The sequence below is a fragment of the Microcaecilia unicolor genome, chromosome 3, assembly GCF_901765095.1.
Source record: "Microcaecilia unicolor chromosome 3, aMicUni1.1, whole genome shotgun sequence".
Taxonomy (NCBI): Eukaryota; Metazoa; Chordata; class Amphibia; order Gymnophiona; family Siphonopidae; genus Microcaecilia; species Microcaecilia unicolor.
Genome location: NC_044033.1, coordinates 380,069,128 through 380,090,806, shown reverse-complemented (window position 1 = coordinate 380,090,806; position 21,679 = coordinate 380,069,128). Strand labels below are relative to the sequence as shown.

Here is a 21,679-nt window from a genome sequence, read left to right as displayed (position 1 = left end):
GCTGCCGTCGGACGTCAACCCATCAGCGGGAACAATCAGCCTGCTGTCCTCGGAGAATACCTACTACAGGTATGTATCTTTCGCTGTTTGGGGCATGGGTATAAAGTAGACAAATACTATGTATGGATTTTCAGGATTTTCACAACAAAAATACAGGTGCATGCATACTTTTGTTCCAGAATTACCCCAGGAAGAGTATGCAATATTCACAGGTTGGAAGGGGGTATACTATGGGCCTGTCTTGGGCAGGCCAGAAAAGTATGCATGTATTTCCAGTTTTACAATGGCAATATACATATGCTTAAAAAAAAACATGGGCATCAGCATTTATACCTGCCCCAAAGAAGGCGTTAGTGTCAGGTAAATACTCGTTTAGGCCCTGAGGTTTGCATCAATGATTAAGAGAGCAATGGAGCACTTTTCCAATACTCTGTCCATTTTTTGTCCATTTTGAGTTATGCAGTTAATTTTGTTCATCAAGGCAAGATTCATTTACTGTAGCTTATTCCTTTGCCAAAATTCACTCAGTCCATGGTATTTTAATAACTTTGTGCTGAATACTGTATGCAAAACACACTCAGTTCAAAAACTGCTACTGATGGACTGAGTTTTGGAAAGGGCACACGTATTACAGTATTTTGTACTGCCCTGGACATTCACTCAAGTCATGAATTCAAACAGGGAGACTCTCATCCTTCTAGGACTCTAATGGTGTATCGAGCACAGAGGCTGAAGGTAGAGGGGGTTCTGCCTTCTGAGCTTAGTGAAATCCTATCTAGTGACTCAGAAGAAAAATGTCAACCCGCTTGCATTGATTACATTTAAAGGGTAATTCTGTGGTGGCTCAGTTCCTTTATAGAATACTAGTAAAATAGGCCCGTTTCTGACAAAAATGAAAAGGGCACTAGCAAGGTTTTCCTCGGCTCCCCTGCAGCCACCCATGTCCAGCAACCCTCCTCTCCCCCTGCACCCACTGCAGCCACCCATGTCCAGCGAACCTCCTCTCCCCCTGCGCCCACTGCAGCCACCCATGTCCAGCGAACCTCCTCTCTCCCCTGCCCCCCCTCCTGCCACCCATGTCCAGCGACCCTCCTCTCTTCTCTGCCCCCCCTCCAGCCACCCATGTCCAGCGACCCTCCTCTGGACATGAATCAGCTGTGAGGCATGTTCCCCCCCCCCCCGGGTTCTGAAGTTGACATCATAATGGCTTCGGTGATGTCAGCCTGATCTACGGAGCCTAGCAGACCAACTCGGAATGAGCCACGGTCCCAGGCAGCAAGTCAGAACGTTGGAGGTGAGAATTATTATATAGGACTAGCACAACCTGGTATTGGTCTGCCTAACATTTAGGCAGCAGCATTTACACAAGCCATAGAGCTGACATAAGTGCAGGTGCATAAATATGCCAGGGACCCACGTAACTTATAGTATTCTGTACATTTTGTACATAAGTGGGAGTTCCGTCTCTCCTACCCATGCTCCGCCCATGTGTACTCCCCCTTGCAAATATGTATTATGCAAGATAGTCACATATTTACAGAATAGCGCTTACAACTACTACTACTTATCATTTATTTTTGTTGTATCAATAAATATTTATTAAAGGTTTACATTATAAAAATGAGCATCAAGAAGAGCAGTAACATGAGGGAAAAAACAATCCTTCCCTTCCCCAACGCTCCCCAAGTTAGCACCATCACAATCGGTATCCATGGTTGTTCTTTTACTGAACACCAAAGATCCCTCACAAAACTGAAATGTATTGCATTTCAAATGGTGGTGTGCTAAGGTAAAACAATTCAAGACCAAATACCAACACCAGAAAGTTGCAAATGTTCCACAGTTAGGAAACTACAACTCTTAAAACTCTCCTCAAAATTTTTAGATACTTATTTCAAAAAAGTATTTTATGAAAAATTTTTTATGGAGAAAATGGAGACCGCGTAGGAAATAACCTCAGACATACCGAGCTTTGTAAAGTCAATGCCGGTATCTAGTTTCTTTCATCGGTCTCCAAAAAACTCCTTTAATATTTAAGTGTGCAATTTTTAAACGTGCTTCTGAACAGCTGACTAATAGCGCAAAGGATCCCGATAGGTACAAAGTCTCTTAAGCATCGGAGTTATCTAGAAATGTTAAGTAGTAGTAGTAGTAGTTATTACACCAAAGCCCATTCAATATCCTTATTCAAACCTGTGGGTTCTGTTCCAGAAATATATAAAATGTTGATCTTTATAAAGTAATTTTTGTGAAATGTTAACTGTAACGTAACTGCAAACTTTAAATTAGCAATATGGCCAGCACTGTGCCAGTGTTTTATCAGAGGCGCTTACAGTTTTCCAGTTCTCAGACAGCTAAGATGTTCTGCAGTTCTAAATTTCACTGTTCTGCATGTTTGTACAATATACAGTAAGTAGCAAGGACAACAAATACAATGTATTACTTCAGAAGAATTACAATCTGTGTGTCCCAGCAGAAAAAAATGTCGCCCCTTGCTCGGATTAATTATATGATCAGTTTGCCAAGCATAAAGACAGTAGGTACAGTGTCCGCATTCATGATGACATGAAAATTGTTGAAAGTTATTTGTAAAATGCCTAATCAAATATTTCACCTAAATTTTTCCCTCTTTTATACGCAAATTTGGGAGTCTGTGTAAACATAAGACTATAAGAACAGAATAGCTATATTGGGTCAGACCAATAGTCCATCTAGCCCAATATCCTGCTTCCAGCAGTGGCCACTCCAGGTCACAAGTACCTGGTAGAAACCCAAAGCATGACAACATTACATGCTACCAATTGCAGGGCAAGCAGTAGCTCCCCCATGTACATCTCAATAATGGACTATGGACTTTTCCTTCAGGAACTAGTCCAAACCTTTTTTAAACCCAGATATGCTAACCGCTGTTACCACATCATCTAGCAGCAAGTTCCAGAGCTTAACTATTCTTTGAGTGAAAAAAAATATTTCCTCCTATTTGTTTTAAAAGTATTTCCATGTAATTTCATCGAGTGTCCCCACTCAGAATGATATGTCAAAATGTCCCAGTACTTACAGACAGTGTTTCAAATTTGAGTAGCTTTAGATGAGTAAGGCAAAAGGCGTATTAAGGCGTCCTTTTGAGTGTTGAAGTTGGATATTCAGGTTGCCTGGTCTTTGAATCACGGCACTTGATCATCTGACCTCAAAATTTAATTTTAAATAATTTCCTTGAAAAATGCTTTTTTATTTATAATATTTGATGGTTTATAGTTTGGTTTGGAGATTTGGGATCAAAGTTGTTATAAGACATGTAGGTGAGGTTCCTACCTGGATAAGTTCCGTTAATCAGGCTGTATCAAGCCATTCAACGGCATTTACCCAGATAGCACCACTGAATATCCAGGCAGACTGCTATGGCACTGTCCAGTTTGGGGACAGAGACAGGGCAAACCCCAAAATTATCCATGCACTGCTGTCCTAATTATACTCAGTTAGTTATCCACATATGGCACTGCATATTGGCCATACCTGTATAATCTCTGGATGTTGCAAAAGACCTGTATATTCACTACTTATGATAAAGGCCAACACTGAATATTCGGGTCTAATTTTGCCCATGTCAGGAAGCACTTAAAAGAGATGTGGTAACAAGGAAAGAGACACTGTAAGTGCCAAACATAGGTTGGATCAATTGGATCGTGATAATAAAAATTGTAAAGATAAGAAATGCAAAGGCAAAGTTTAAAAAACATCACCCACCAAGGGCTGAATATCAACCCAAGGGTGTTTTGGTATTTGAACTGACAGTTACACGTGCCGGGGTAAATGTGTAAATGCTGGCTGGAAAATTTTGTAAAGTGTACTTGTATTTCTTTTGCAAAATAGGCATTACTTATATGCTTTTAAAGTCCTCCCCCCCCCCTAAAAAAAAAATACCTTGAACACACCAACTTGAAAACTATGCATGCTGTGGTATATATGTGTAAGCAGTGACTTTTCTAAAACTGCTGCTTCAAAGTGTAGCTTTTATACTGTAAATGACACCTAAACCTTGTAAAATTAATTCCATAGTTTTTCAAATTGCCACTCCAACAGCAGGATACCAGTAGTATTACAGGAACATTTTGTAGAAGAGATGACCTTATTTGTTTATTTATTAGGCTTTATTTATCGCCTTTTTGAAGGAGTTCACTCAAGGCGGTGTACATAGAGAACAATTAGATTTTATTTGTCTTTCCAACCTCAAGGCAAGTTACATTTCAGGTGTAAAGTACCTGAGGCAATGGAAGGTAAAATGGCTTGTTCTGGGTCACTTCGAACACCAGTGGGAGAAGCGGGATTTAAGCCCTGGCTTCCCTGTCTCAACTACTGCTCTAACCAGTAGGCCACTTTTCACACACTCTGCCTAAACATATCTGTGGCTTTCCATTGTGTATACTTTTAGCCAGATTAAAGTGAGGTGTTCCCAATCCCAGGTAAATATTTCGAACAGGGTTGGAATAAAATCACATAGATCGGATTTTAAAATCTATACACATTATCTAGCAAAATTTCTGTCCATAGTAAAAGCTGATGCAAAGTCTACATCCTATAAAGCCATGGGCTATTTTAAAAGGGTAACTATGCTTGTAGTTTCCCTTTCAAAATTAGGGACCATATCTGTATGCACAGACTTTGCACTTAGGCAAGGTATCTGAAAATTGCCACCAAAAATAATATACCATAGAAACACTGTATCAATTACTAATGAGTTTTTTTTTTTCTGGTTCTCACAGGCTGGTGCAGATGGGTCCATGAAGCTAAGTGGTTCAGCCCTTAACAATGAGTTCTTTACCTCAGCAGCCCAGGGCTGGAAGGAGAGGTTGGCAGAAGGTGAGCAGAATCCACTTTTCATACGTGTAATAGCAATATATCCACCATACCTCTGCCTAATCCACAGTACGCTATCCCCTAAATTCTATAAAGTTGGGCACCCAAAAGTACACTTAGGCCCTCATGATCAAAAGCAAACTCTGGCGCTAGAGGCTGTTAACGCCATACTAGCGCCAGAGTTTGCAGCCGGCCCATGATCAGAACCCTCAAGCGCCTGAAACAGCGTACTCGAGGGCTCTCAGCGCAAGTAGCATGCAAATGCATGCTAAACAGGGCTTCTAGCGCAATTAGCTTGCAAATGCATGCTAATTGGCGCTTAACGCATTCATCCCCAATGATCAGCGACCAGCGCGCCAAAGATTGGGTCACTGGCTGCAGCAAAATCAACGCCAGCTCCGAGCTGGCGTTAGATTTTGCGGATCATTGGGGAGGAATGGTGAGCCCTGTCCAGCATGCAGTTGCATGCTGGCAGGCCTCCCTTCCCCCCCAAGGCAAACGCGAACGGGGGGCTGGAGGTCCGGTGGACCTCCGGTCCCCCTGACGATCCCCCCCCCCCATGTTCATGGAGGGCTAGAGATCCGGTGGGTGTCCAGCACCCCCGAACCCACGCCGCCTCCCGAAAAATGCTATCCTACCCTCCCACCCACCGACGGGGGGGGGGGGGGGGCTGGAGGATCGGTGGGTCTCCAGCCCCCGAAACCCCCAGAAATCGTTGATTGGCCGCCTCCAACCAAAGGATCTCCCACTGTGATCCATTGACGGGGGGGGGGGGGGCTGGAGGTCCGGTGGACCTCCAGCCCACCCCAAATCCTCCCCCCAGCGTTGTCCTTAGATTCCCTGGTGGTCCGTGGTGTGCTATAGTGTCATGACACCCCCCCTCCCGGCCCCCCTACCTTTTGTTGGAGGAGGGACGCAGCCTGCCTGCCTCCCTCCTCTTCCAGTCAGTCGACGCCCAAAATGGCGGCGCCCAGCCCCGCCCAGTGCATCCCAGAATGCAATGGGCGGGGCTGGGCGGGAGGGTGGGAGATGGTTTGCGCGGCGGCCTCGTTGTTCGGCATGCTGTATGACAGGTTTGGGCGTTTGACAGCCCAGACCTGTCAAACAAGTGTGGGAGGATTGTGCTGAGTGCATGCTCGGCACAATTCTCCCGCACTTTAAACATGATAATCAAAGATAATAGCGCTGCTTAGATTTGAATGCATTATCTTTGATCATCGATGCAGAAAAGCCCGGCGCTATTTTTAGGGCGTTGTTTGGAACAGCGCAGGGCTTTTGATCATCTGGGCATTAGTGCACAAATTAGTACATACAACTTATAAGACCAGATGTGCATATAAATAAATAATGAGGATCTAATTGGTGTTAACCAGCAATTACAGACCATAAATGGCCTTAATTGACACTAATCATAATTTATAGTTTATTAAAACTTGATATATCACAGTTGCAGCAGCATTGATCACAGCAGTGTAAAATTAAAATAAAAAGAATAACATTTAAAAAAAAAGAAAACCATAAATCAACAGGACTGTGCCATACATACCAAGGAAAGGAATCACTGAGATGCCGGAAATTATGCACACAGAGTACCAATCTCAGGATTTAACAATGACAGGGTAGTAGCCAAAGACCAAGCGCTAAAAATGAGTTTGAGAAGGATCTTAAATTTGAGAAAAGAGGCTTCCCCTCTAATATTGTGCGGCAGACCATTCCAAATATGTGGAGCCAAAAAAAAAAACATAGAAGACCAAGTAGATTCATGAGCCATTTGAAGTAGGACAAGACGATTTGAATCAAGAGATCTAAGGACACAATTGAGAGTATAGGGAATGGTTGAAAAATAGGAAGAGGAACCTGTATGAAAAGCTTGATGAGCCAAGCACAGAATTTTAAACTGAGGATGGTATAAAACTGGAAGCCAGTGAAGAGTCGTAAGAAGTGGTGTAACATGATCGAATTTGCAAGCTCTGAAAAGTAAACAAGCTGCAGAATTCTGAAGAGTTTGGAGACGACAGAGAAAAGAACCAGAAATACCGGAATAGACCACATTACAATAGTCTAACCTCAAAACCGGAAAAGCATGTATAAGAGTATGAAGAGATGGGGTATCTTTATATCTGCGAATGGATCAAAGTTTGTGTAAAGTCAGAAATCTTTGTTTAATGACTTGAGCAACCTGGGGTTCAAAAGACCATTTATAGTCAAGTTGAATGCCCAAGTAACAAAAATTGGAAACCGGTGTAATGGGCCTATCAAAGAGAACTGGGATGGACATAGGGCAAGGGTGAGTAGCCGTAATCCACAAAGCTACAGTCTTGGAATGGTTATGGACAAGCTGGTGCTTGGCAAACTAAATGGACAGATCTGTCAAACAGGACTGAAGTTGACCAAGGTTAGGTGAAATGAACAAAGTTGGATAAATTAAGAGAATATCATCTGCAGAAAAAAAGAAGTGGATGTTATGGTCTTGAATAAATGCAAATCAATATAGTCTTTAGGTTTCTACTCAATAAATCTGGTATCAGTTCTATTAATAATGTTCATATATTCATACCAGTCAGTGACTTCTCAAACTTATCACTTCATACCTTTTCTAACACTTTGTGTTTTAACTGTTTTCAAAAATCTTTTTTTTTTAAATTTTTTTAGTGCTCAGGGTATATTGTAGTGCCAATCCACCATTTGTGATGGCTCCGGCTTATAACACAGCAATATCAAAACATCATAGCACTGAACCCTACCTGACCCTTCCAGGTGCTGCTTCAATTATTGTAAGCCTCTAATTGGCTTCAATTCTAAAGCTCTGTAAAAGCAGATTTTACTTATCAGATGTGGACAGTTCTTATATCCAATTTCAATGCAGAGTTCAGTGTACTCTCGTATTGTGTTCGCTGTTCGCCATTATATGTCCATGCTTCCTAATTCTTATTGTTCTCGCTTAGAAAACAGCAAAAATTTCTACCAGACACAGCCCTGCATTGAATATCTGGGTTTAACGCTGGCAGCGGACAGCAAAAGCACTGCCTGCCGCCAGCTGAATATTGGGGGATTAGAGCTTATTCTTCTACAAATTATAGTTTGGTAGAGAAATGTATTTATATTTACATAGAACAAGAATGAGCACAAAACTAAGCATATATAGCCTTTTTATATATGTAACAGAAATATATCCTTGCCTTGTCAAGAAGTTTCCCTTGTCAAGTTTAAGCCCACACTCAAGACTTTATTATTTTATCAGGCATTATTCGATGTACACTTGGGCAACAATGGGTCATAGTTTATCCTGCTGCCTATAGATTCCACTGACTCTGTTCTGGCTGTCCTTGCTTTTACCTCTTGAATTCTCTATCATATCATTTATTATGGCATTCTTTTCCTATTCCACTAAATTTTAACTATAAAGCACTCGCTTGGTTCCCCTAAAAAAGGTGGTATATCAAGTCTAATAAACATGAACACATGTATATAGTTGTCCTCTGGAGGTGGGATTCACATCTAAGCACTTCCTTAGCATTTGTGGTGGAAGGGTACTTCTAGCCTGTAGTGGCTCTCTACATTTGGCAGCAATTCTACATTATACAATTTTAACTGCCAAATGTAGATCATTCTTCTAATTTTTTAGATCACTTCTCATGTTGTTCACTGCCTCCAGGATGTCCACCTATTGGAAATCTTTGTGTCATCCACCTAAAGCAAATTTTCCTTTTAACCCTTTGACCTGTGTAAAGCTTCAACTGCACATATAGATTTGCAAAATGTATTCTCATCTATATGTGCCAGCAACTACACATGCACGCTTGCACATCCTTATATTTATTTTACAAAAGGCTCTATGTTAGGCAGAGCCTTTTGTAAAATTCTGAGGAAATGTAACCATCTTGACCTGGACATCCCATTTCCCCACATAGAGCCATCAGTAGTGCTTCTTGGGCTTACCTGTTTTTCTAGAGGCATAGTGTGGGAGTATACATCTGATAAATGAAGTTCATAGTGTTTTCTAGTGATCTAATTTGTTCAGATCTCCAGTGACAGACAGACTTTATCCATATTTTTTCTATTGTTATAGCTTAATTTTCCCGTCCTTTCCCTTCTTTCTCTGTTTATGTAGGTGAATTTACACCAGAGATGCAACTGAGAATACGTCAGGAAACTGAGAAGGAAAAAAAGGTGGAACCATGGAAGGAGCAATATTATGAGAGTTATTATGGACAAAAGTAAGTGGTTTCCAGAAATGAAAACATTCATATTAATCGGCAGACAGGGTTGCTTTTCTTTTCTTTTGCAATTAAGTGGTCATTGTGAATGGTAGAGCATTTGAATTTGTAGTGTTTGACCTTATTTACTAAATAAGAAGCATAGAACTTGGTTCCACAGTGATCTACCAGTCTTTGCAGCACATACAGTTTCTCTTCATTACCTACAGGTTTTTAGGTAAACTTTCAAAACTTTGGGATCTTTTATGCAGGTAAAAATAGAGTTCATCCACCTAAGGCAGTGACTTTTTAGCCGCCTAAAAGTACATAACTTTTGGCCATATAGAAGTGAGCTATTTGAAAAGATGACATCTCAGACTTGAATTTGGACACTATCACCCAGATTCTGTATAGCACACCTAGAGATCTGTGCTGAAATCCAAGCATATTCTATAACAACGCACGTAACTTAATTGGCTTAACAAGCTAATCAGCGTTGATAACAGCTCTTCTCCGAGGACAAGCAGGCTGCTTGTTCTCACTGATGGGTGACGTCCACGGCAGCCCCTCCAATCGGAAACTTCTCTAGCAAAGTCCTTTGCTAGTCCTCGCGCGCCCGCGCGCACCGCGCATGCGCGGCCGTCTTCCCGCCCGAAACCGGCTCGAGCCGGCCAGTCTTCTTTTGTCCGCACTCGGTACGGTCGTGTTTTCGCCGTGTCGAGCCCCGGAAAGTCGACCTCGCGCGTCCAAATTTATTTTGACTTGTTTTTTCTTCGGAAAAGTCTTTCAAGTGTCGGGAAGTGCTCCGGAAACCCCCCCCCCCCCCGGGTTTCGTGTTAATCCTCCCCGTACTTCCAGCTTTTTGCCCCGATAAGTTTTCTTTCGTCGTCGGGGTAGGCCTCTTTTCGGCCTCGGTCGAGATTTTCTCCCTTACAAATTTTTTTGTGCTCTTTTTCCGTCATTTCGGACTTTGATTTCGCCGGCGCGATTTTTCCGCCCATGACATCGAAGCCTTCCAGCGGCTTCAAGAAGTTCACCCAGTGCGCCCGGGTTATCTCGCTCACTGATCGACACTCGTCGTGTCTTCAGTGTCTGGGGGCCGAGCACCGCCCTCAGAACTGCAGTCTGTGTTCCCTGCTTCAAAGGCGGACTCAGGTAGCGAGACTAGCCCAGTGGAACGTGTTGTTCACGGGCTCTTCGTCGGCATCGGCACCGGGATCTTCGAGTGCATCGACGTCGTCAGCGTCCAGACCATCTTCCTCGGCCGCCCCTGCATCGAGTGCATCGAGGCATCGGGCCTCTGCATCGGCGCCGAGACATCGGATAGCTGCATCGACGTCGGTGGTACCGGGACCTCGTCTGCTGATGTCGTCGGACGGTGGTGCATCGTCAGGAGTGCAGGTGAGGGCTGTCCATTCCCCTGCTGGTGGCGGTGAGCCTTCGGGTGGGTCTCCTCCTACCCTGAGGGCTCCTGCGGTACAGCCCCCCCGAGACTGACCTCCTTCGGCCTCGGCCCCGAGGAAGCGACGGCTGGATTCTACGTCCTCCTCGTCGGTGCCGGGGAGCTCCGGTGACATGCTTCGGAAGAAATCGAAGAAGCATCGACACCGGTCGCCTCCCCGCGTCGGCACCGAGAGCTCTGGGTCGCCGAGGGAGTCGGCACCCAGCAGGCATCGGCACCGAGAGGACCGCTCACCCTCTGTTCAAGAGGTGTCGATGCGCTCCACTCTGGACAGCCCGGAACAGCCTCCTCGCCCGGAACAGGTTCTGACGTCGACGCCTGCATCGACCTCTTTGCCTTTCTCTGCAGCCGCTCTGAACGAGAGCCTCTGGGCCGTTCTCCCAGAGATTCTGGGAGAGCTGTTGCGCCCTACCCCTCCGGTACCGGCGGTGCTTGCGCCTCCGGTACCGTCGAGCGTGGCGCCGGCTGGCCCATCGCCCGGGGTGAGGTCCCCGACGTCGGTACCGACTGCGGCCACCTCCCAGGAGGGCTCCCCGACTACGTCGGCGGAGGGAGCTTCGCCGATGCGGGCCAGGGAGTCTACCTCTCGACGCCCCCATCGTGGACGTGGCTCCACTGAGTCGAGCCGGGCGAGGTTGCAGACACAGGTTCGTGAACTTGTGTCTGACACCGAGGGTGAGGCCTCGTGGGAGGAAGAAGAAGACCCCAGATATTTCTCTGACGAGGAGTCTGAGGGTCTTCCTTCTGATCCCACTCCCTCTCCTGAAAGACAGCTTTCTCCTCCTGAGAGTCTGTCTTTCGCTTCCTTTGTCCGGGAGATGTCTACGGCCATCCCCTTCCCGGTGGTTGTGGAGGACGAGCCCAGGGCTGAAATGTTTGAGCTCCTGGACTATCCTTCTCCACCTAAGGAAGCGTCCACTGTTCCCTTGCACCATGTCCTAAAAAAGACATTGCTTGCGAACTGGACAAAACCTCTAACTAATCCCCACATCCCCAAGAAGATCGAGTCCCAGTACCGGATCCATGGGGACCCAGATCTGATGCGCACCCAGTTGCCTCATGATTCTGGAGTTGTGGATCTGGCCCTAAAGAAGGCTAAGAGTTCTAGGGAGCATGCTTCGGCGCCCCCGGGCAAGGACTCTAGAACCTTAGACTCCTTTGGGAGGAAGGCCTACCATTCCTCTATGCTCGTGGCCAAAATCCAGTCTTACCAGCTCTACACGAGCATACACATGCGGAACAATGTGCGGCAGTTGGCGGGCTTGGTTGATGCTCTTCCCCCTGAGCAAGCCAAGCCTTTTCAGGAGGTGGTCAGGCAGCTGAAGGCGTGCAGAAAATTCCTGGCCAGAGGGGTGTATGACACCTTTGATGTTGCGTCCAGGGCCGCTGCTCAAGGTGTGGTGATGCGCAGGCTCTCATGGCTGCGTGCCGCCGACCTGGAGAATAGACTCCAGCAGCGGATTGCGGACTCGCCTTGCCGTGCGGACAACATTTTTGGAGAGAAAGTCGAACAGGTGGTAGAGTCTCTCCACCAGCGGGACACCGCATTCGACAAGTTCTCCCGCCGGCAGCCTTCAGCATCTACCTCTACAGGTAGAAGATTTTTCGGGGGAAGGAAGACTGTTCCCTACTCTTCTGGTAAGCGTAGGTACAATCCTCCTTCTCGACAGCCTGCGGCCCAGGCTAAGCCCCAGCGCGCTCGCTCTCGTCAGCAGCGTGCGCCTCAGCCAGGCCCCTCGGCTCCCCAGCAAAAGCAAGGGGCGAGCTTTTGACTGGCTCCAGCAGAGCATAGCCGACATCCAAGTGTCAGTGCCGGGCGACCTACCAGTCGGGGGGAGGTTGAAAGCTTTTCACCAAAGGTGGCCTCTAATAACCTCCGACCAGTGGGTTCTCCAAATAGTCCGGCAAGGATACACCCTCAATTTGGCCTCAAAACCTCCAAATTGTCCACCGGGAGCTCAGTCTTACAGCTTCCAGCACAAGCAGGTACTTGCAGAGGAACTCTCCGCCCTTCTCAGCGCCAATGCGGTCGAGCCCGTGCCATCCGGGCAAGAAGGGCTGGGATTCTATTCCAGGTACTTCCTTGTGGAAAAGAAAACAGGGGGGATGCGTCCCATCCTAGACCTAAGGGCCCTGAACAAATATCTCGTAAAAGAAAAGTTCAGGATGCTTTCCCTGGGCACCCTTCTCCCCATGATTCAGCAAAACGATTGGCTATGCTCTCTGGACTTGAAGGATGCCTACACACACATCCCGATACTGCCAGCTCACAGACAGTATCTGCGATTTCAGTTGGGCACACGCCACTTCCAGTACTGTGTGCTACCCTTTGGGCTCGCCTCTGCGCCCAGGGTGTTCACAAAGTGCCTAGCTGTGGTAGCAGCGGCACTTCGCAGGCTGGGGGTGCACGTGTTCCCATATCTCGACGATTGGCTGGTGAAGAACACATCTGAGGCAGGAGCACTGCAGTCCATGCAGATGACTATTCGCCTCCTGGAGCTACTGGGGTTTGTGATAAATTATCCAAAGTCCCATCTTCTCCCAGTGCAGAAACTCGAATTCATAGGAGCTCTGCTGGATTCTCGGACGGCTCGCGCCTATCTCCCAGAGACGAGGGCCAACAACTTGTTGTCCCTCGTCTCGCGGGTGCGAGCGTCCCAGCAGATCACAGCTCGGCAGATGTTGAGATTGCTGGGCCACATGGCCTCCACAGTTCATGTGACTCCCATGGCCCGTCTTCACATGAGATCTGCTCAATGGACCCTAGCCTCCCAGTGGTATCAGGCTGCTGGGGGTCTAGAAGACGTAATCCACCTGTCCACGAGTTTTCTCGAATCCCTGTATTGGTGGACAATCTGGTCCAATTTGACTCTGGGACGTCCTTTCCAAATTCCTCAGCCACAAAAAGTGCTGACAACGGATGCGTCTCTCCTGGGATGGGGAGCTCATGTCGATGGGCTTCACACCCAAGGAAGCTGGTCCCTCCAGGAGCGCGGTCTACAGATCAATCTCCTGGAGTTGCGAGCGATCTGGAACGCTCTGAAGGCTTTCAGAGATCGGCTGTCCCATCAAATTATCCAAATTCAGACAGACAACCAGGTTGCCATGTACTATGTCAACAAGCAGGGGGGCACCGGATCTCGCCCCCTGTGTCAGGAAGCCGTCAGCATGTGGCTCTGGGCTCGCCGTCTCAGCATGGTGCTCCAAGCCACATATCTGGCAGGCGTAAACAACAGTCTGGCCGACAGACTGAGCCGGATTATGCAACCTCACGAGTGGTCGCTCAACTCCAGAGTGGTGCGCCAGATCTTCCAAGCGTGGGGCACCCCCTTGGTGGATCTCTTCGCATCTCGAGTGAACCACAAAGTCCCTCAGTTCTGTTCCAGGCTTCAGGCCCACGGCAGACTGGCATCGGATGCCTTCCTCCTAGATTGGGGGGAGGGCCTGCTGTATGCTTATCCTCCCATTCCTCTGGTGGGGAAGACTTTGTTGAAACTCAAGCAAGACCGAGGCACCATGATTCTGATTGCTCCTTTTTGGCCGCGTCAGATCTGGTTCCCTCTTCTTCTGGAGTTATCCTCCGAAGAACCGTGGAGATTGGAGTGTTTTCCGACCCTCATCACGCAGAACGAAGGGGCTCTTCTGCATCCCAGCCTCCGGTCCCTGGCTCTCACGGCCTGGATGTTGAGAGCGTAGACTTTGCCTCTTTGGGTCTGTTAGAGGGTGTCTCCCGCGTCTTGCTTGCTTCCAGGAAAGATTCCACTAAGAGGAGTTACTTCTTTCTGTGGAGGAGGTTTGCCGTCTGGTGTGACAGCAAGGCCCTAGCTCCTCGCTCTTGTCCTACACAGACCCTGCTTGAATACCTTCTGCACTTGTCTGAGTCTGGTCTTAAGACCAACTCTGTAAGAGTTCACCTTAGCGCGATCAGTGCATACCATTACCATGTGGAAGGTAAGCCGATCTCAGGACAGCCTTTAGTTGTTCGCTTCATGAGAGGTTTGCTTTTGTCAAAGCCCCCTGTCAAGCCTCCTACAGTGTCATGGGATCTCAATGTCGTTCTCACCCAGCTGATGAAACCTCCTTTTGAGCCACTGAATTCCTGCCATCTGAAGTACTTGACCTGGAAGGTCATTTTCTTGGTGGCAGTTACTTCAGCTCGTAGAGTCAGTGAGCTTCAGGCCCTGGTAGCCCAGGCCCCTTACACCAAATTTCATCATAACAGAGTAGTCCTCCGCACTCACCCTAAGTTCTTGCCAAAGGTCGTGTCGGAGTTCCATCTGAACCAGTCAATTGTCTTGCCAACATTCTTTCCCCGTCCTCATTCCTGCCCTGCTGAACGTCAGCTGCACACATTGGACTGCAAGAGAGCATTGGCCTTCTACCTGGAGCGGACACAGCCCCACAGACAGTCCGCCCAATTGTTTGTTTCTTTTGATCCCAATAGGAGGGGAGTGGCTGTAGGGAAACGCACCATATCCAATTGGCTAGCAGATTGCATTTACTTCACTTACGCCCAGGCGGGGCTGGCTCTTGAGGGTCATGTCACGGCTCATAATGTTAGAGCCATGGCTGCGTCGGTAGCCCACTTGAAGTCAGCCTCTATTGAAGAAATTTGCAAAGCTGCGACGTGGTCATCTGTCCACACATTCACATCTCATTACTGTCTGCAGCAGGATACCCGACGCGACAGTCGGTTCGGGCAGTCAGTTCTTCAGAATCTGTTTGGGCTTTAGGATCCAACTCCACCCCCCGAGGGCCCTGTTTGTTCTGTTCCAGGCTGCACTCTCAGTTAGTTGGTAAATTTTTTAGGTCAATCTCAGTTATGTCCTCGCCGTTGCGAGGCCCAATTGACCATGGTTGTTGTTTTGAGTGAGCCTGGGGGCTAGGGATACCCCATCAGTGAGAACAAGCAGCCTGCTTGTCCTCGGAGAAAGCGAATGCTACATACCTGTAGAAGGTATTCTCCGAGGACAGCAGGCTGATTGTTCTCACAAACCCGCCCGCCTCCCCTTTGGAGTTGTGTCTTCTCTTGAAGTGTATTGTCTTGCTACATACTGGACTGGCCGGCTCGAGCCGGTTTCGGGCGGGAAGACGGCTGCGCATGCGCGGTGCGCGCGGGCGCGCGAGGACTAGCAAAGGACTTTGCTAGAGAAGTTTCCGATTGGAGGGGCTGCCGTGGACGTCACCCATCAGTGAGAACAATCAGCCTGCTGTCCTCGGAGAATACCTTCTACAGGTATGTAGCATTCGCTTTAACATGCGATAATGTGCACTAATTGGCAATAATTAGAATTTATACACACAGCTCGCTATGCACATTCTGGTATGCAGTGCACCTAACTTCTAACGTGTGCAGGGAAAAAAGGGGCATGGTTATTGGCAGGGAAATGGGCGTTTTGTGGATGTTCTGAAATTTGTACATGTAGTTATAGAATATGGCCCAGTGTGCCTAAATCTACATGTTGGGATTTATGCCACATTTTCATTGGTGTAAGTGGAAGCGCATAGTTTTAGGCACTAATATATCAACTAAGCATAATCTATATACCGTGCCTAAATCTAGGCGCCACGTATAGAATACACTTAGTATTGATTTCCATGTCGATTTTTTAGGTGCCATTTATTGAATTTCCTCCTATAGAAGCAGTTGTATAAAGTAGGCACTAACATTTACAGGCACATGGCATCTAAAATGTAGGCATGTCAGATTAATGCACGTATAGCTAGTCTATAAACCGCATTTACAGTAAGATGCAGTTCATAGAATAGCTCATAGGCCGGGGAAACATGCGTACATGTAGACGAGACCATTTACGCTACTGAAAACCTGGTATAAAGGCCAGCGCCTAAATGTACACACGTTCCTCTGAGTTCTGTAACAACACGCGTATGTTTGATTGACGCCTTGACACACTTACACTCCTCCCATGGCCGCGCCCCCTTTTCAGCTACACATGTTGGAATTTATGCATGCCTCTTTCTAGGATACACCTAAAAAGAAGCATGCGTAAATTCCATTGCCGATTAGTGGTGGTAATTGATTGTTATTGGCCAATTATCATGACTAATTGGTTCATTGAGTGGCGCACGCAAATTGGCCATGTACACATTTTGACACTCGCTACTCACCGCGCCTTATGTAGAATCCAGCCGTACATGTGTAATAAAATACTAGCATGTATGTGTGCACTTAAGCCAGCATGCCACCTAAGTACTATTCTGCAAATGCATGTTTAACTTACATAGCATCTGTTTGCAAGGGGGCAGAATACTATAAGTTACAAGGATATGTGCCACACGTAGATGCTATGCCCTTGCTGAATCTTGCCAGGTACTTGTGACCTGGATTGGCCACTGTTAGAAACAGGATACTGGGTTTGATGAATCTTTGGTCTGTCCCAGTATGGCAGCACTTATGTTCTCATGTTCATACATTCGTGTATACTTAGTTATGCTAGTATTCTATAAAGGAAAATAAGCACCAACTTTCCATGATAAAATATGCTCCTATCAAATGGTGTTATAGGATTACTCCTTATGGAAGTAATTTTATAAGAAGCCACTATGTGCTTAGATGACCATTTTCCAAGTGACATGGTTATTCTGTAAGTATACACCAATATTTGATGGCATAAACTTTGCAGGTGGGCAGAGTTTGGGCAGGGCTTTCACATCTACACACATAGTTATAAAATACTATAATCTACGCACACCCTTTTGCAGTCTGGGCTCAAACATTTACATGAGCTCTATGATGGTTATATGTAATCATGCCTATAATATAGGTATGTGTTTAACCTATTATGCTAGTATTCTACAAAGAAAAATAGGTACATTTATAGAATGGGATCTAAATAGGCATGTTCTTGCACCCCTTTATAGAAACCCTCCATGACCTTGATTTTGTAATAGGGATACCTGTTTGAGAAGTCCATATTTATAAAGTCAACTTGGGTGCTTATGTCCCTTTATAAAATAGGCACCCTGAACCAGCTCCTGTGTGAGCAAATACCAATGCACGTATTTATACCAACTCTGAATTACACTCCCAGGAACATTGCACAGTGCATGATAAGAACACACCGAATTGTTGCTGAGCGTACTTACACATGCATATACTAACATGCAGTTTCATAAAAGGCTTTTTTTTTTTACATATAAAACAGGTTTTACTTGTTAAACCCTTTTTTAAATGATCCCTTGTGCACATATGTGGAATTTTCAAAATTATGCATGTTATAGGCATATTTCTAACTTTCGTAACATACACAATTGTTTTGAAATGCATGAGGACATGTTATATTCTTATAGCTACTGTAGGGGGCCATACTGAGTAGTGTGGTAAGTGACAAAGTTAAATGGATGTCTTTATCCAGTTAACTTTACCTGGATATTCTGTGACACTTAGATGCTGTTGAATATAATGCGATAAAGTTACCTTGATAATGATATGTAATTAGCTTTAGGGCTGCCATCAAACTTGACCAAATTTGTTCAGCTAATTTTAGCTGGACAGTGGTGTTATTCATAAATTGCACCCTTGAAATATCTCCTGCTCGGCCTCTTTGGTAGTGGATAAATTTTGTCCAGACAGCAAGTTGGCTGAACAAAATTTAAACAGTCAGTAGAGAAAGGATTTTTGAAATGGAAATATTTGTTACCTGGACAAATCTTCAGTATCAGCCTCATGTGTCACATGAACTTTATCTTTATCTTACCACAACATCACTTTGTATTTGTTTACACTGGAGTATGCCTCTCCAGTATTATGCCACACTGAGCCTGCAAATAGGTGGGAAAATGTGGGATACAAATGTAACAAATAAATAAATAAATAAATAAAGCCAGGTATTCAAATACATTGTATGAAAGTTCATAGTATTTGTTAAAAATCGCTTGAGGCACCCTATTGACAATGCATCCATTTTTGTAGTTGGAAGATATGATTAATTGACTTTGGACAGCTCTACATTTTGTTATTTGGGGATCATAATCCAAAATCCATTTATGTAGATCACAAATCATGAAGCAAATTGCAGTTGTCTAAAGACAAATGTGTGATTATATGAATAAGTGTGGTAGTAAATGAGTGGAATATCAGGGTACATCCAGTCACATAAGTAGGACTCAAAGGGATGGTGTACTTGTAGAGCCTGGATGACCACAAGGACCACATTTAGCATGGAAGTGATCTAGGTGTGAAAGAATATAGAAGCAGGACTTAAGAACCAGTGGTGGATCAGGGACATGAAAGCAGGATGTCGTGCATTGGGCAGAAGCCAAGAAGCATCAGCATTGGTCCCCTTTGAAACAAAGCATTGAGAGCACCAAGGCATCGACATCCTCGATACCCAAAAAGCATCTGCACTGTGATGGCCACTCACCCTCCAAGGGTGCAACAGTCTCTATCAAGCCAGGACCATCAGCTGAGTCTCAGCCTTTTCTGATGGCTCCCCTCGAGGAGCAAATCTGGGCAATTCTCTAGGTGGAGATGGCATATCTTCTGGCTCAACGTAATGCTGAGGTATTGAGAGCTTTGACTTTGGACCAGATTGAGTTACAGCCCATTCTGGAAGCCCATGCCCTTCCTGACGCGTGCTCATCTATGCCGGTAACCTGCCGGTTGTCAGAGTCAATGCCCATCGAAATGGTGTTATTGTCCAGTCCCTTGGGGGAGTAAGCTTTTTGGGGGCACCAGAGATCAACCTTTCTTTCCTCGGTGCCCACATCCTAGGCCTGACCAACCTCTCTGCAGATCAAGTTAACCTCCCAGAGAGGAGTATTTTTATGAGTCCAATTTGTACCACTCCTGGGAGTCTGAGGATGCACCAGAGATTTTCTCAGAGGAGGGGTCTCTTGGAATTCCTTCAGACCCCTTCCCTCCTCATAAAACGAGAAAATCTCTGCCTGAGAAACTCTCCTCTACTGACTTTATTAAGGAGATGACTAAGTCCATTCCCTTTAGAAACTGAGGATGAGCCCAGGGCTGTCACAGTGCCCATTCGCAGGATCCTTAAGAAGATACAGATGCAGTGGGAGACACCCCCCACCTTCCCCGTACAGCCTATTCACAGTATAAAGTCCAGAAAGCTCCTGGATTAGAAAAGCTTCAGCTTCCTCACCATTCCTTGATGGTCAAGAGTGAAAAGCTCCGTGACACACTCTTTTGTGCCCTCATGGGAGAGAGGCACAGACTTTGGATTCTTTGGGAAAGAGCTTTTTCAGAATGCTATGCTTGTGTCCTGTATACATTCTTACTAGCTTTTAATGGGCATGCACTTGCAGAAATTAGTGAGCAGCGTTGCAGAGTTCATAGACACTGTACCCTCAGAGAAAGCTGCAGAACTTTGCCAGCTAGTAGCAAAATATCAGGAGTGTAGAAAGTGCATGGCCTAGGCATCCAATGATGCTTTCGATGCAGTGTCCAGAGCCTCCACTGTGAGTATTGGGATGCGCAGACTCACCAGGCTGTGCGCCTCAGACCTAGAACCAGCCATTTGGGAGAAGCTGGTGGATGTTCCATGCCAGGTATATAATCATTTTTTGTGACAAGGTAGAGGAGGTCGCAGACCTCAGGAAGAAACATACTGGCATCATTGAGTCACTGTCCTGGCCCATTCCTGCTTCAGCCTCCTTGTCTAGGAGATACTCTGGTGGAGAGCAAAGGAGGACCTATTACTGTCAGAGGGCTAGGTTCCCTTCACCCTTTCATCAACCCCAGAGCTCCTGCCCACAGCAGCAGAGGGCTCAAAAGTCCCAACTGGCTTCCCGGTCAACAGGGGAAGAACCTTTGACTGTCTTTAAGAGAGCATAGTCACCATCAAAGATTCTGGATGACCTGCCAGTAGGAGAGAAGCTGAATTTTTTCCAAGCAAGGTTGCCTCTTGTAATCTCAGACCAGTGGATTCTCAAAGTAGTCTGGATAGGCTACATCCTCCAGTTGGAACAATACCACCAAATTGCCCACTGATGACATCAAAGTCTAGCTTTCAGCACCAGGAGTTACTTATGAAGGAAGTCTCCTCCCTTTTACTGGTCAAAGCAGTGGAATCCATTCCACTAGGAGAAAAAGGGAAAAGATTTTATTCCAAGCACTTCCTGGTCACAAAAAATAATTCTGTCCCAACCTAGACTTAAGGACCATGAACAAATAACTGGCAAAACAAAACTTTAGGATGGTTTCCCTGGGCACTGTACTTCTCTTGATACAGGAACAAGATTGGCTATGCTCTCTGAACTTAAAGGACACCTATACCCACATACAGATACATCCCATTCACAGGAAGTATCTGCAGTTCAGCATAGGGAAACACCACTATCAGTACCACATTCTACCGAGGGTCTCCACAAAATGTTTAGTATTAGTTGCAGCATTGCTATGCAGACTTGGAATGCACGTGTGTCCCTATGTAGATGGTTAGCTGGTGAAGAGCACATCAAAGGAAGGGGTGCAAGAATCCATGTGCAGAACTATTCAGGTGGTAGGGTACATCATCAACTACCCCATATCCCATCTACAACCAATCTAAGACAGCTTTTCTCCCAGTATAGTGCATGGAATCTTTGATCTATAGCCCTGCAAGTTCGTCAGAACCACCAGGTATCAGCTTGGCAAATGTTGAGATTGCTAGGCCATATGCCTTTAAATTGTGCATGTTACACTCAAGCCACACTGCTATTCAAGGCCATCTCAGTGAGCTCTAGCTTACCCCTGGGAACCAAGCAGATGTCATCTCTGTCACTCCTTCCTTCTAACAAGTCTCTGTCTCGGTGGATGACTTGGAGCAATGTGGCCAAAGGAATTGCATTCCAAATTCTTCTCCCTCACAAAACACTAACTACAGATGCATCCAACCTGGGCTGGGGGCTTATATAAACGGACTCCACACTCAGGGTTAGTGGTCTGCTCAGGAGACACAGCAGTAGATCAACCTCCTAGAGTTTCTATAAATGCTATAAAGGCTTTCAGAGACTGCTTCAGCATCAGATTGTCCTCATTCAAACAGACAATCAGGTTGTAATGTATTATGTAATTTGACTTTTTTTTAAATTCCCAAGTATTTAGTATTACAGTAGCCCAGATTACTCAAAACAGTCGGACTACTGTAGAAAAAAAAAAGCTTAAGGTCAAAGATAAAGATCTGAACTGTCAGACTATCTTAAGTTA

The 21,679-nt window shown here is 45.9% G+C and overlaps 1 protein-coding gene across 1 annotated transcript in view; it reads left to right on the top strand.

Moving 5' to 3' along the window:
- The window catches only part of ASXL2 (ASXL transcriptional regulator 2), a 317,528-nt gene that overhangs the window by 287,656 nt on the left and 8,193 nt on the right, over positions 1-21,679 (top strand). Inside the window, exons 9-10 of the mRNA XM_030198635.1 lie at positions 4,761-4,857; positions 8,966-9,071. Of these exons, the coding sequence (XP_030054495.1) occupies positions 4,761-4,857; positions 8,966-9,071 (203 nt within the window). The remainder of the gene's footprint in view (positions 1-4,760; positions 4,858-8,965; positions 9,072-21,679) is intronic.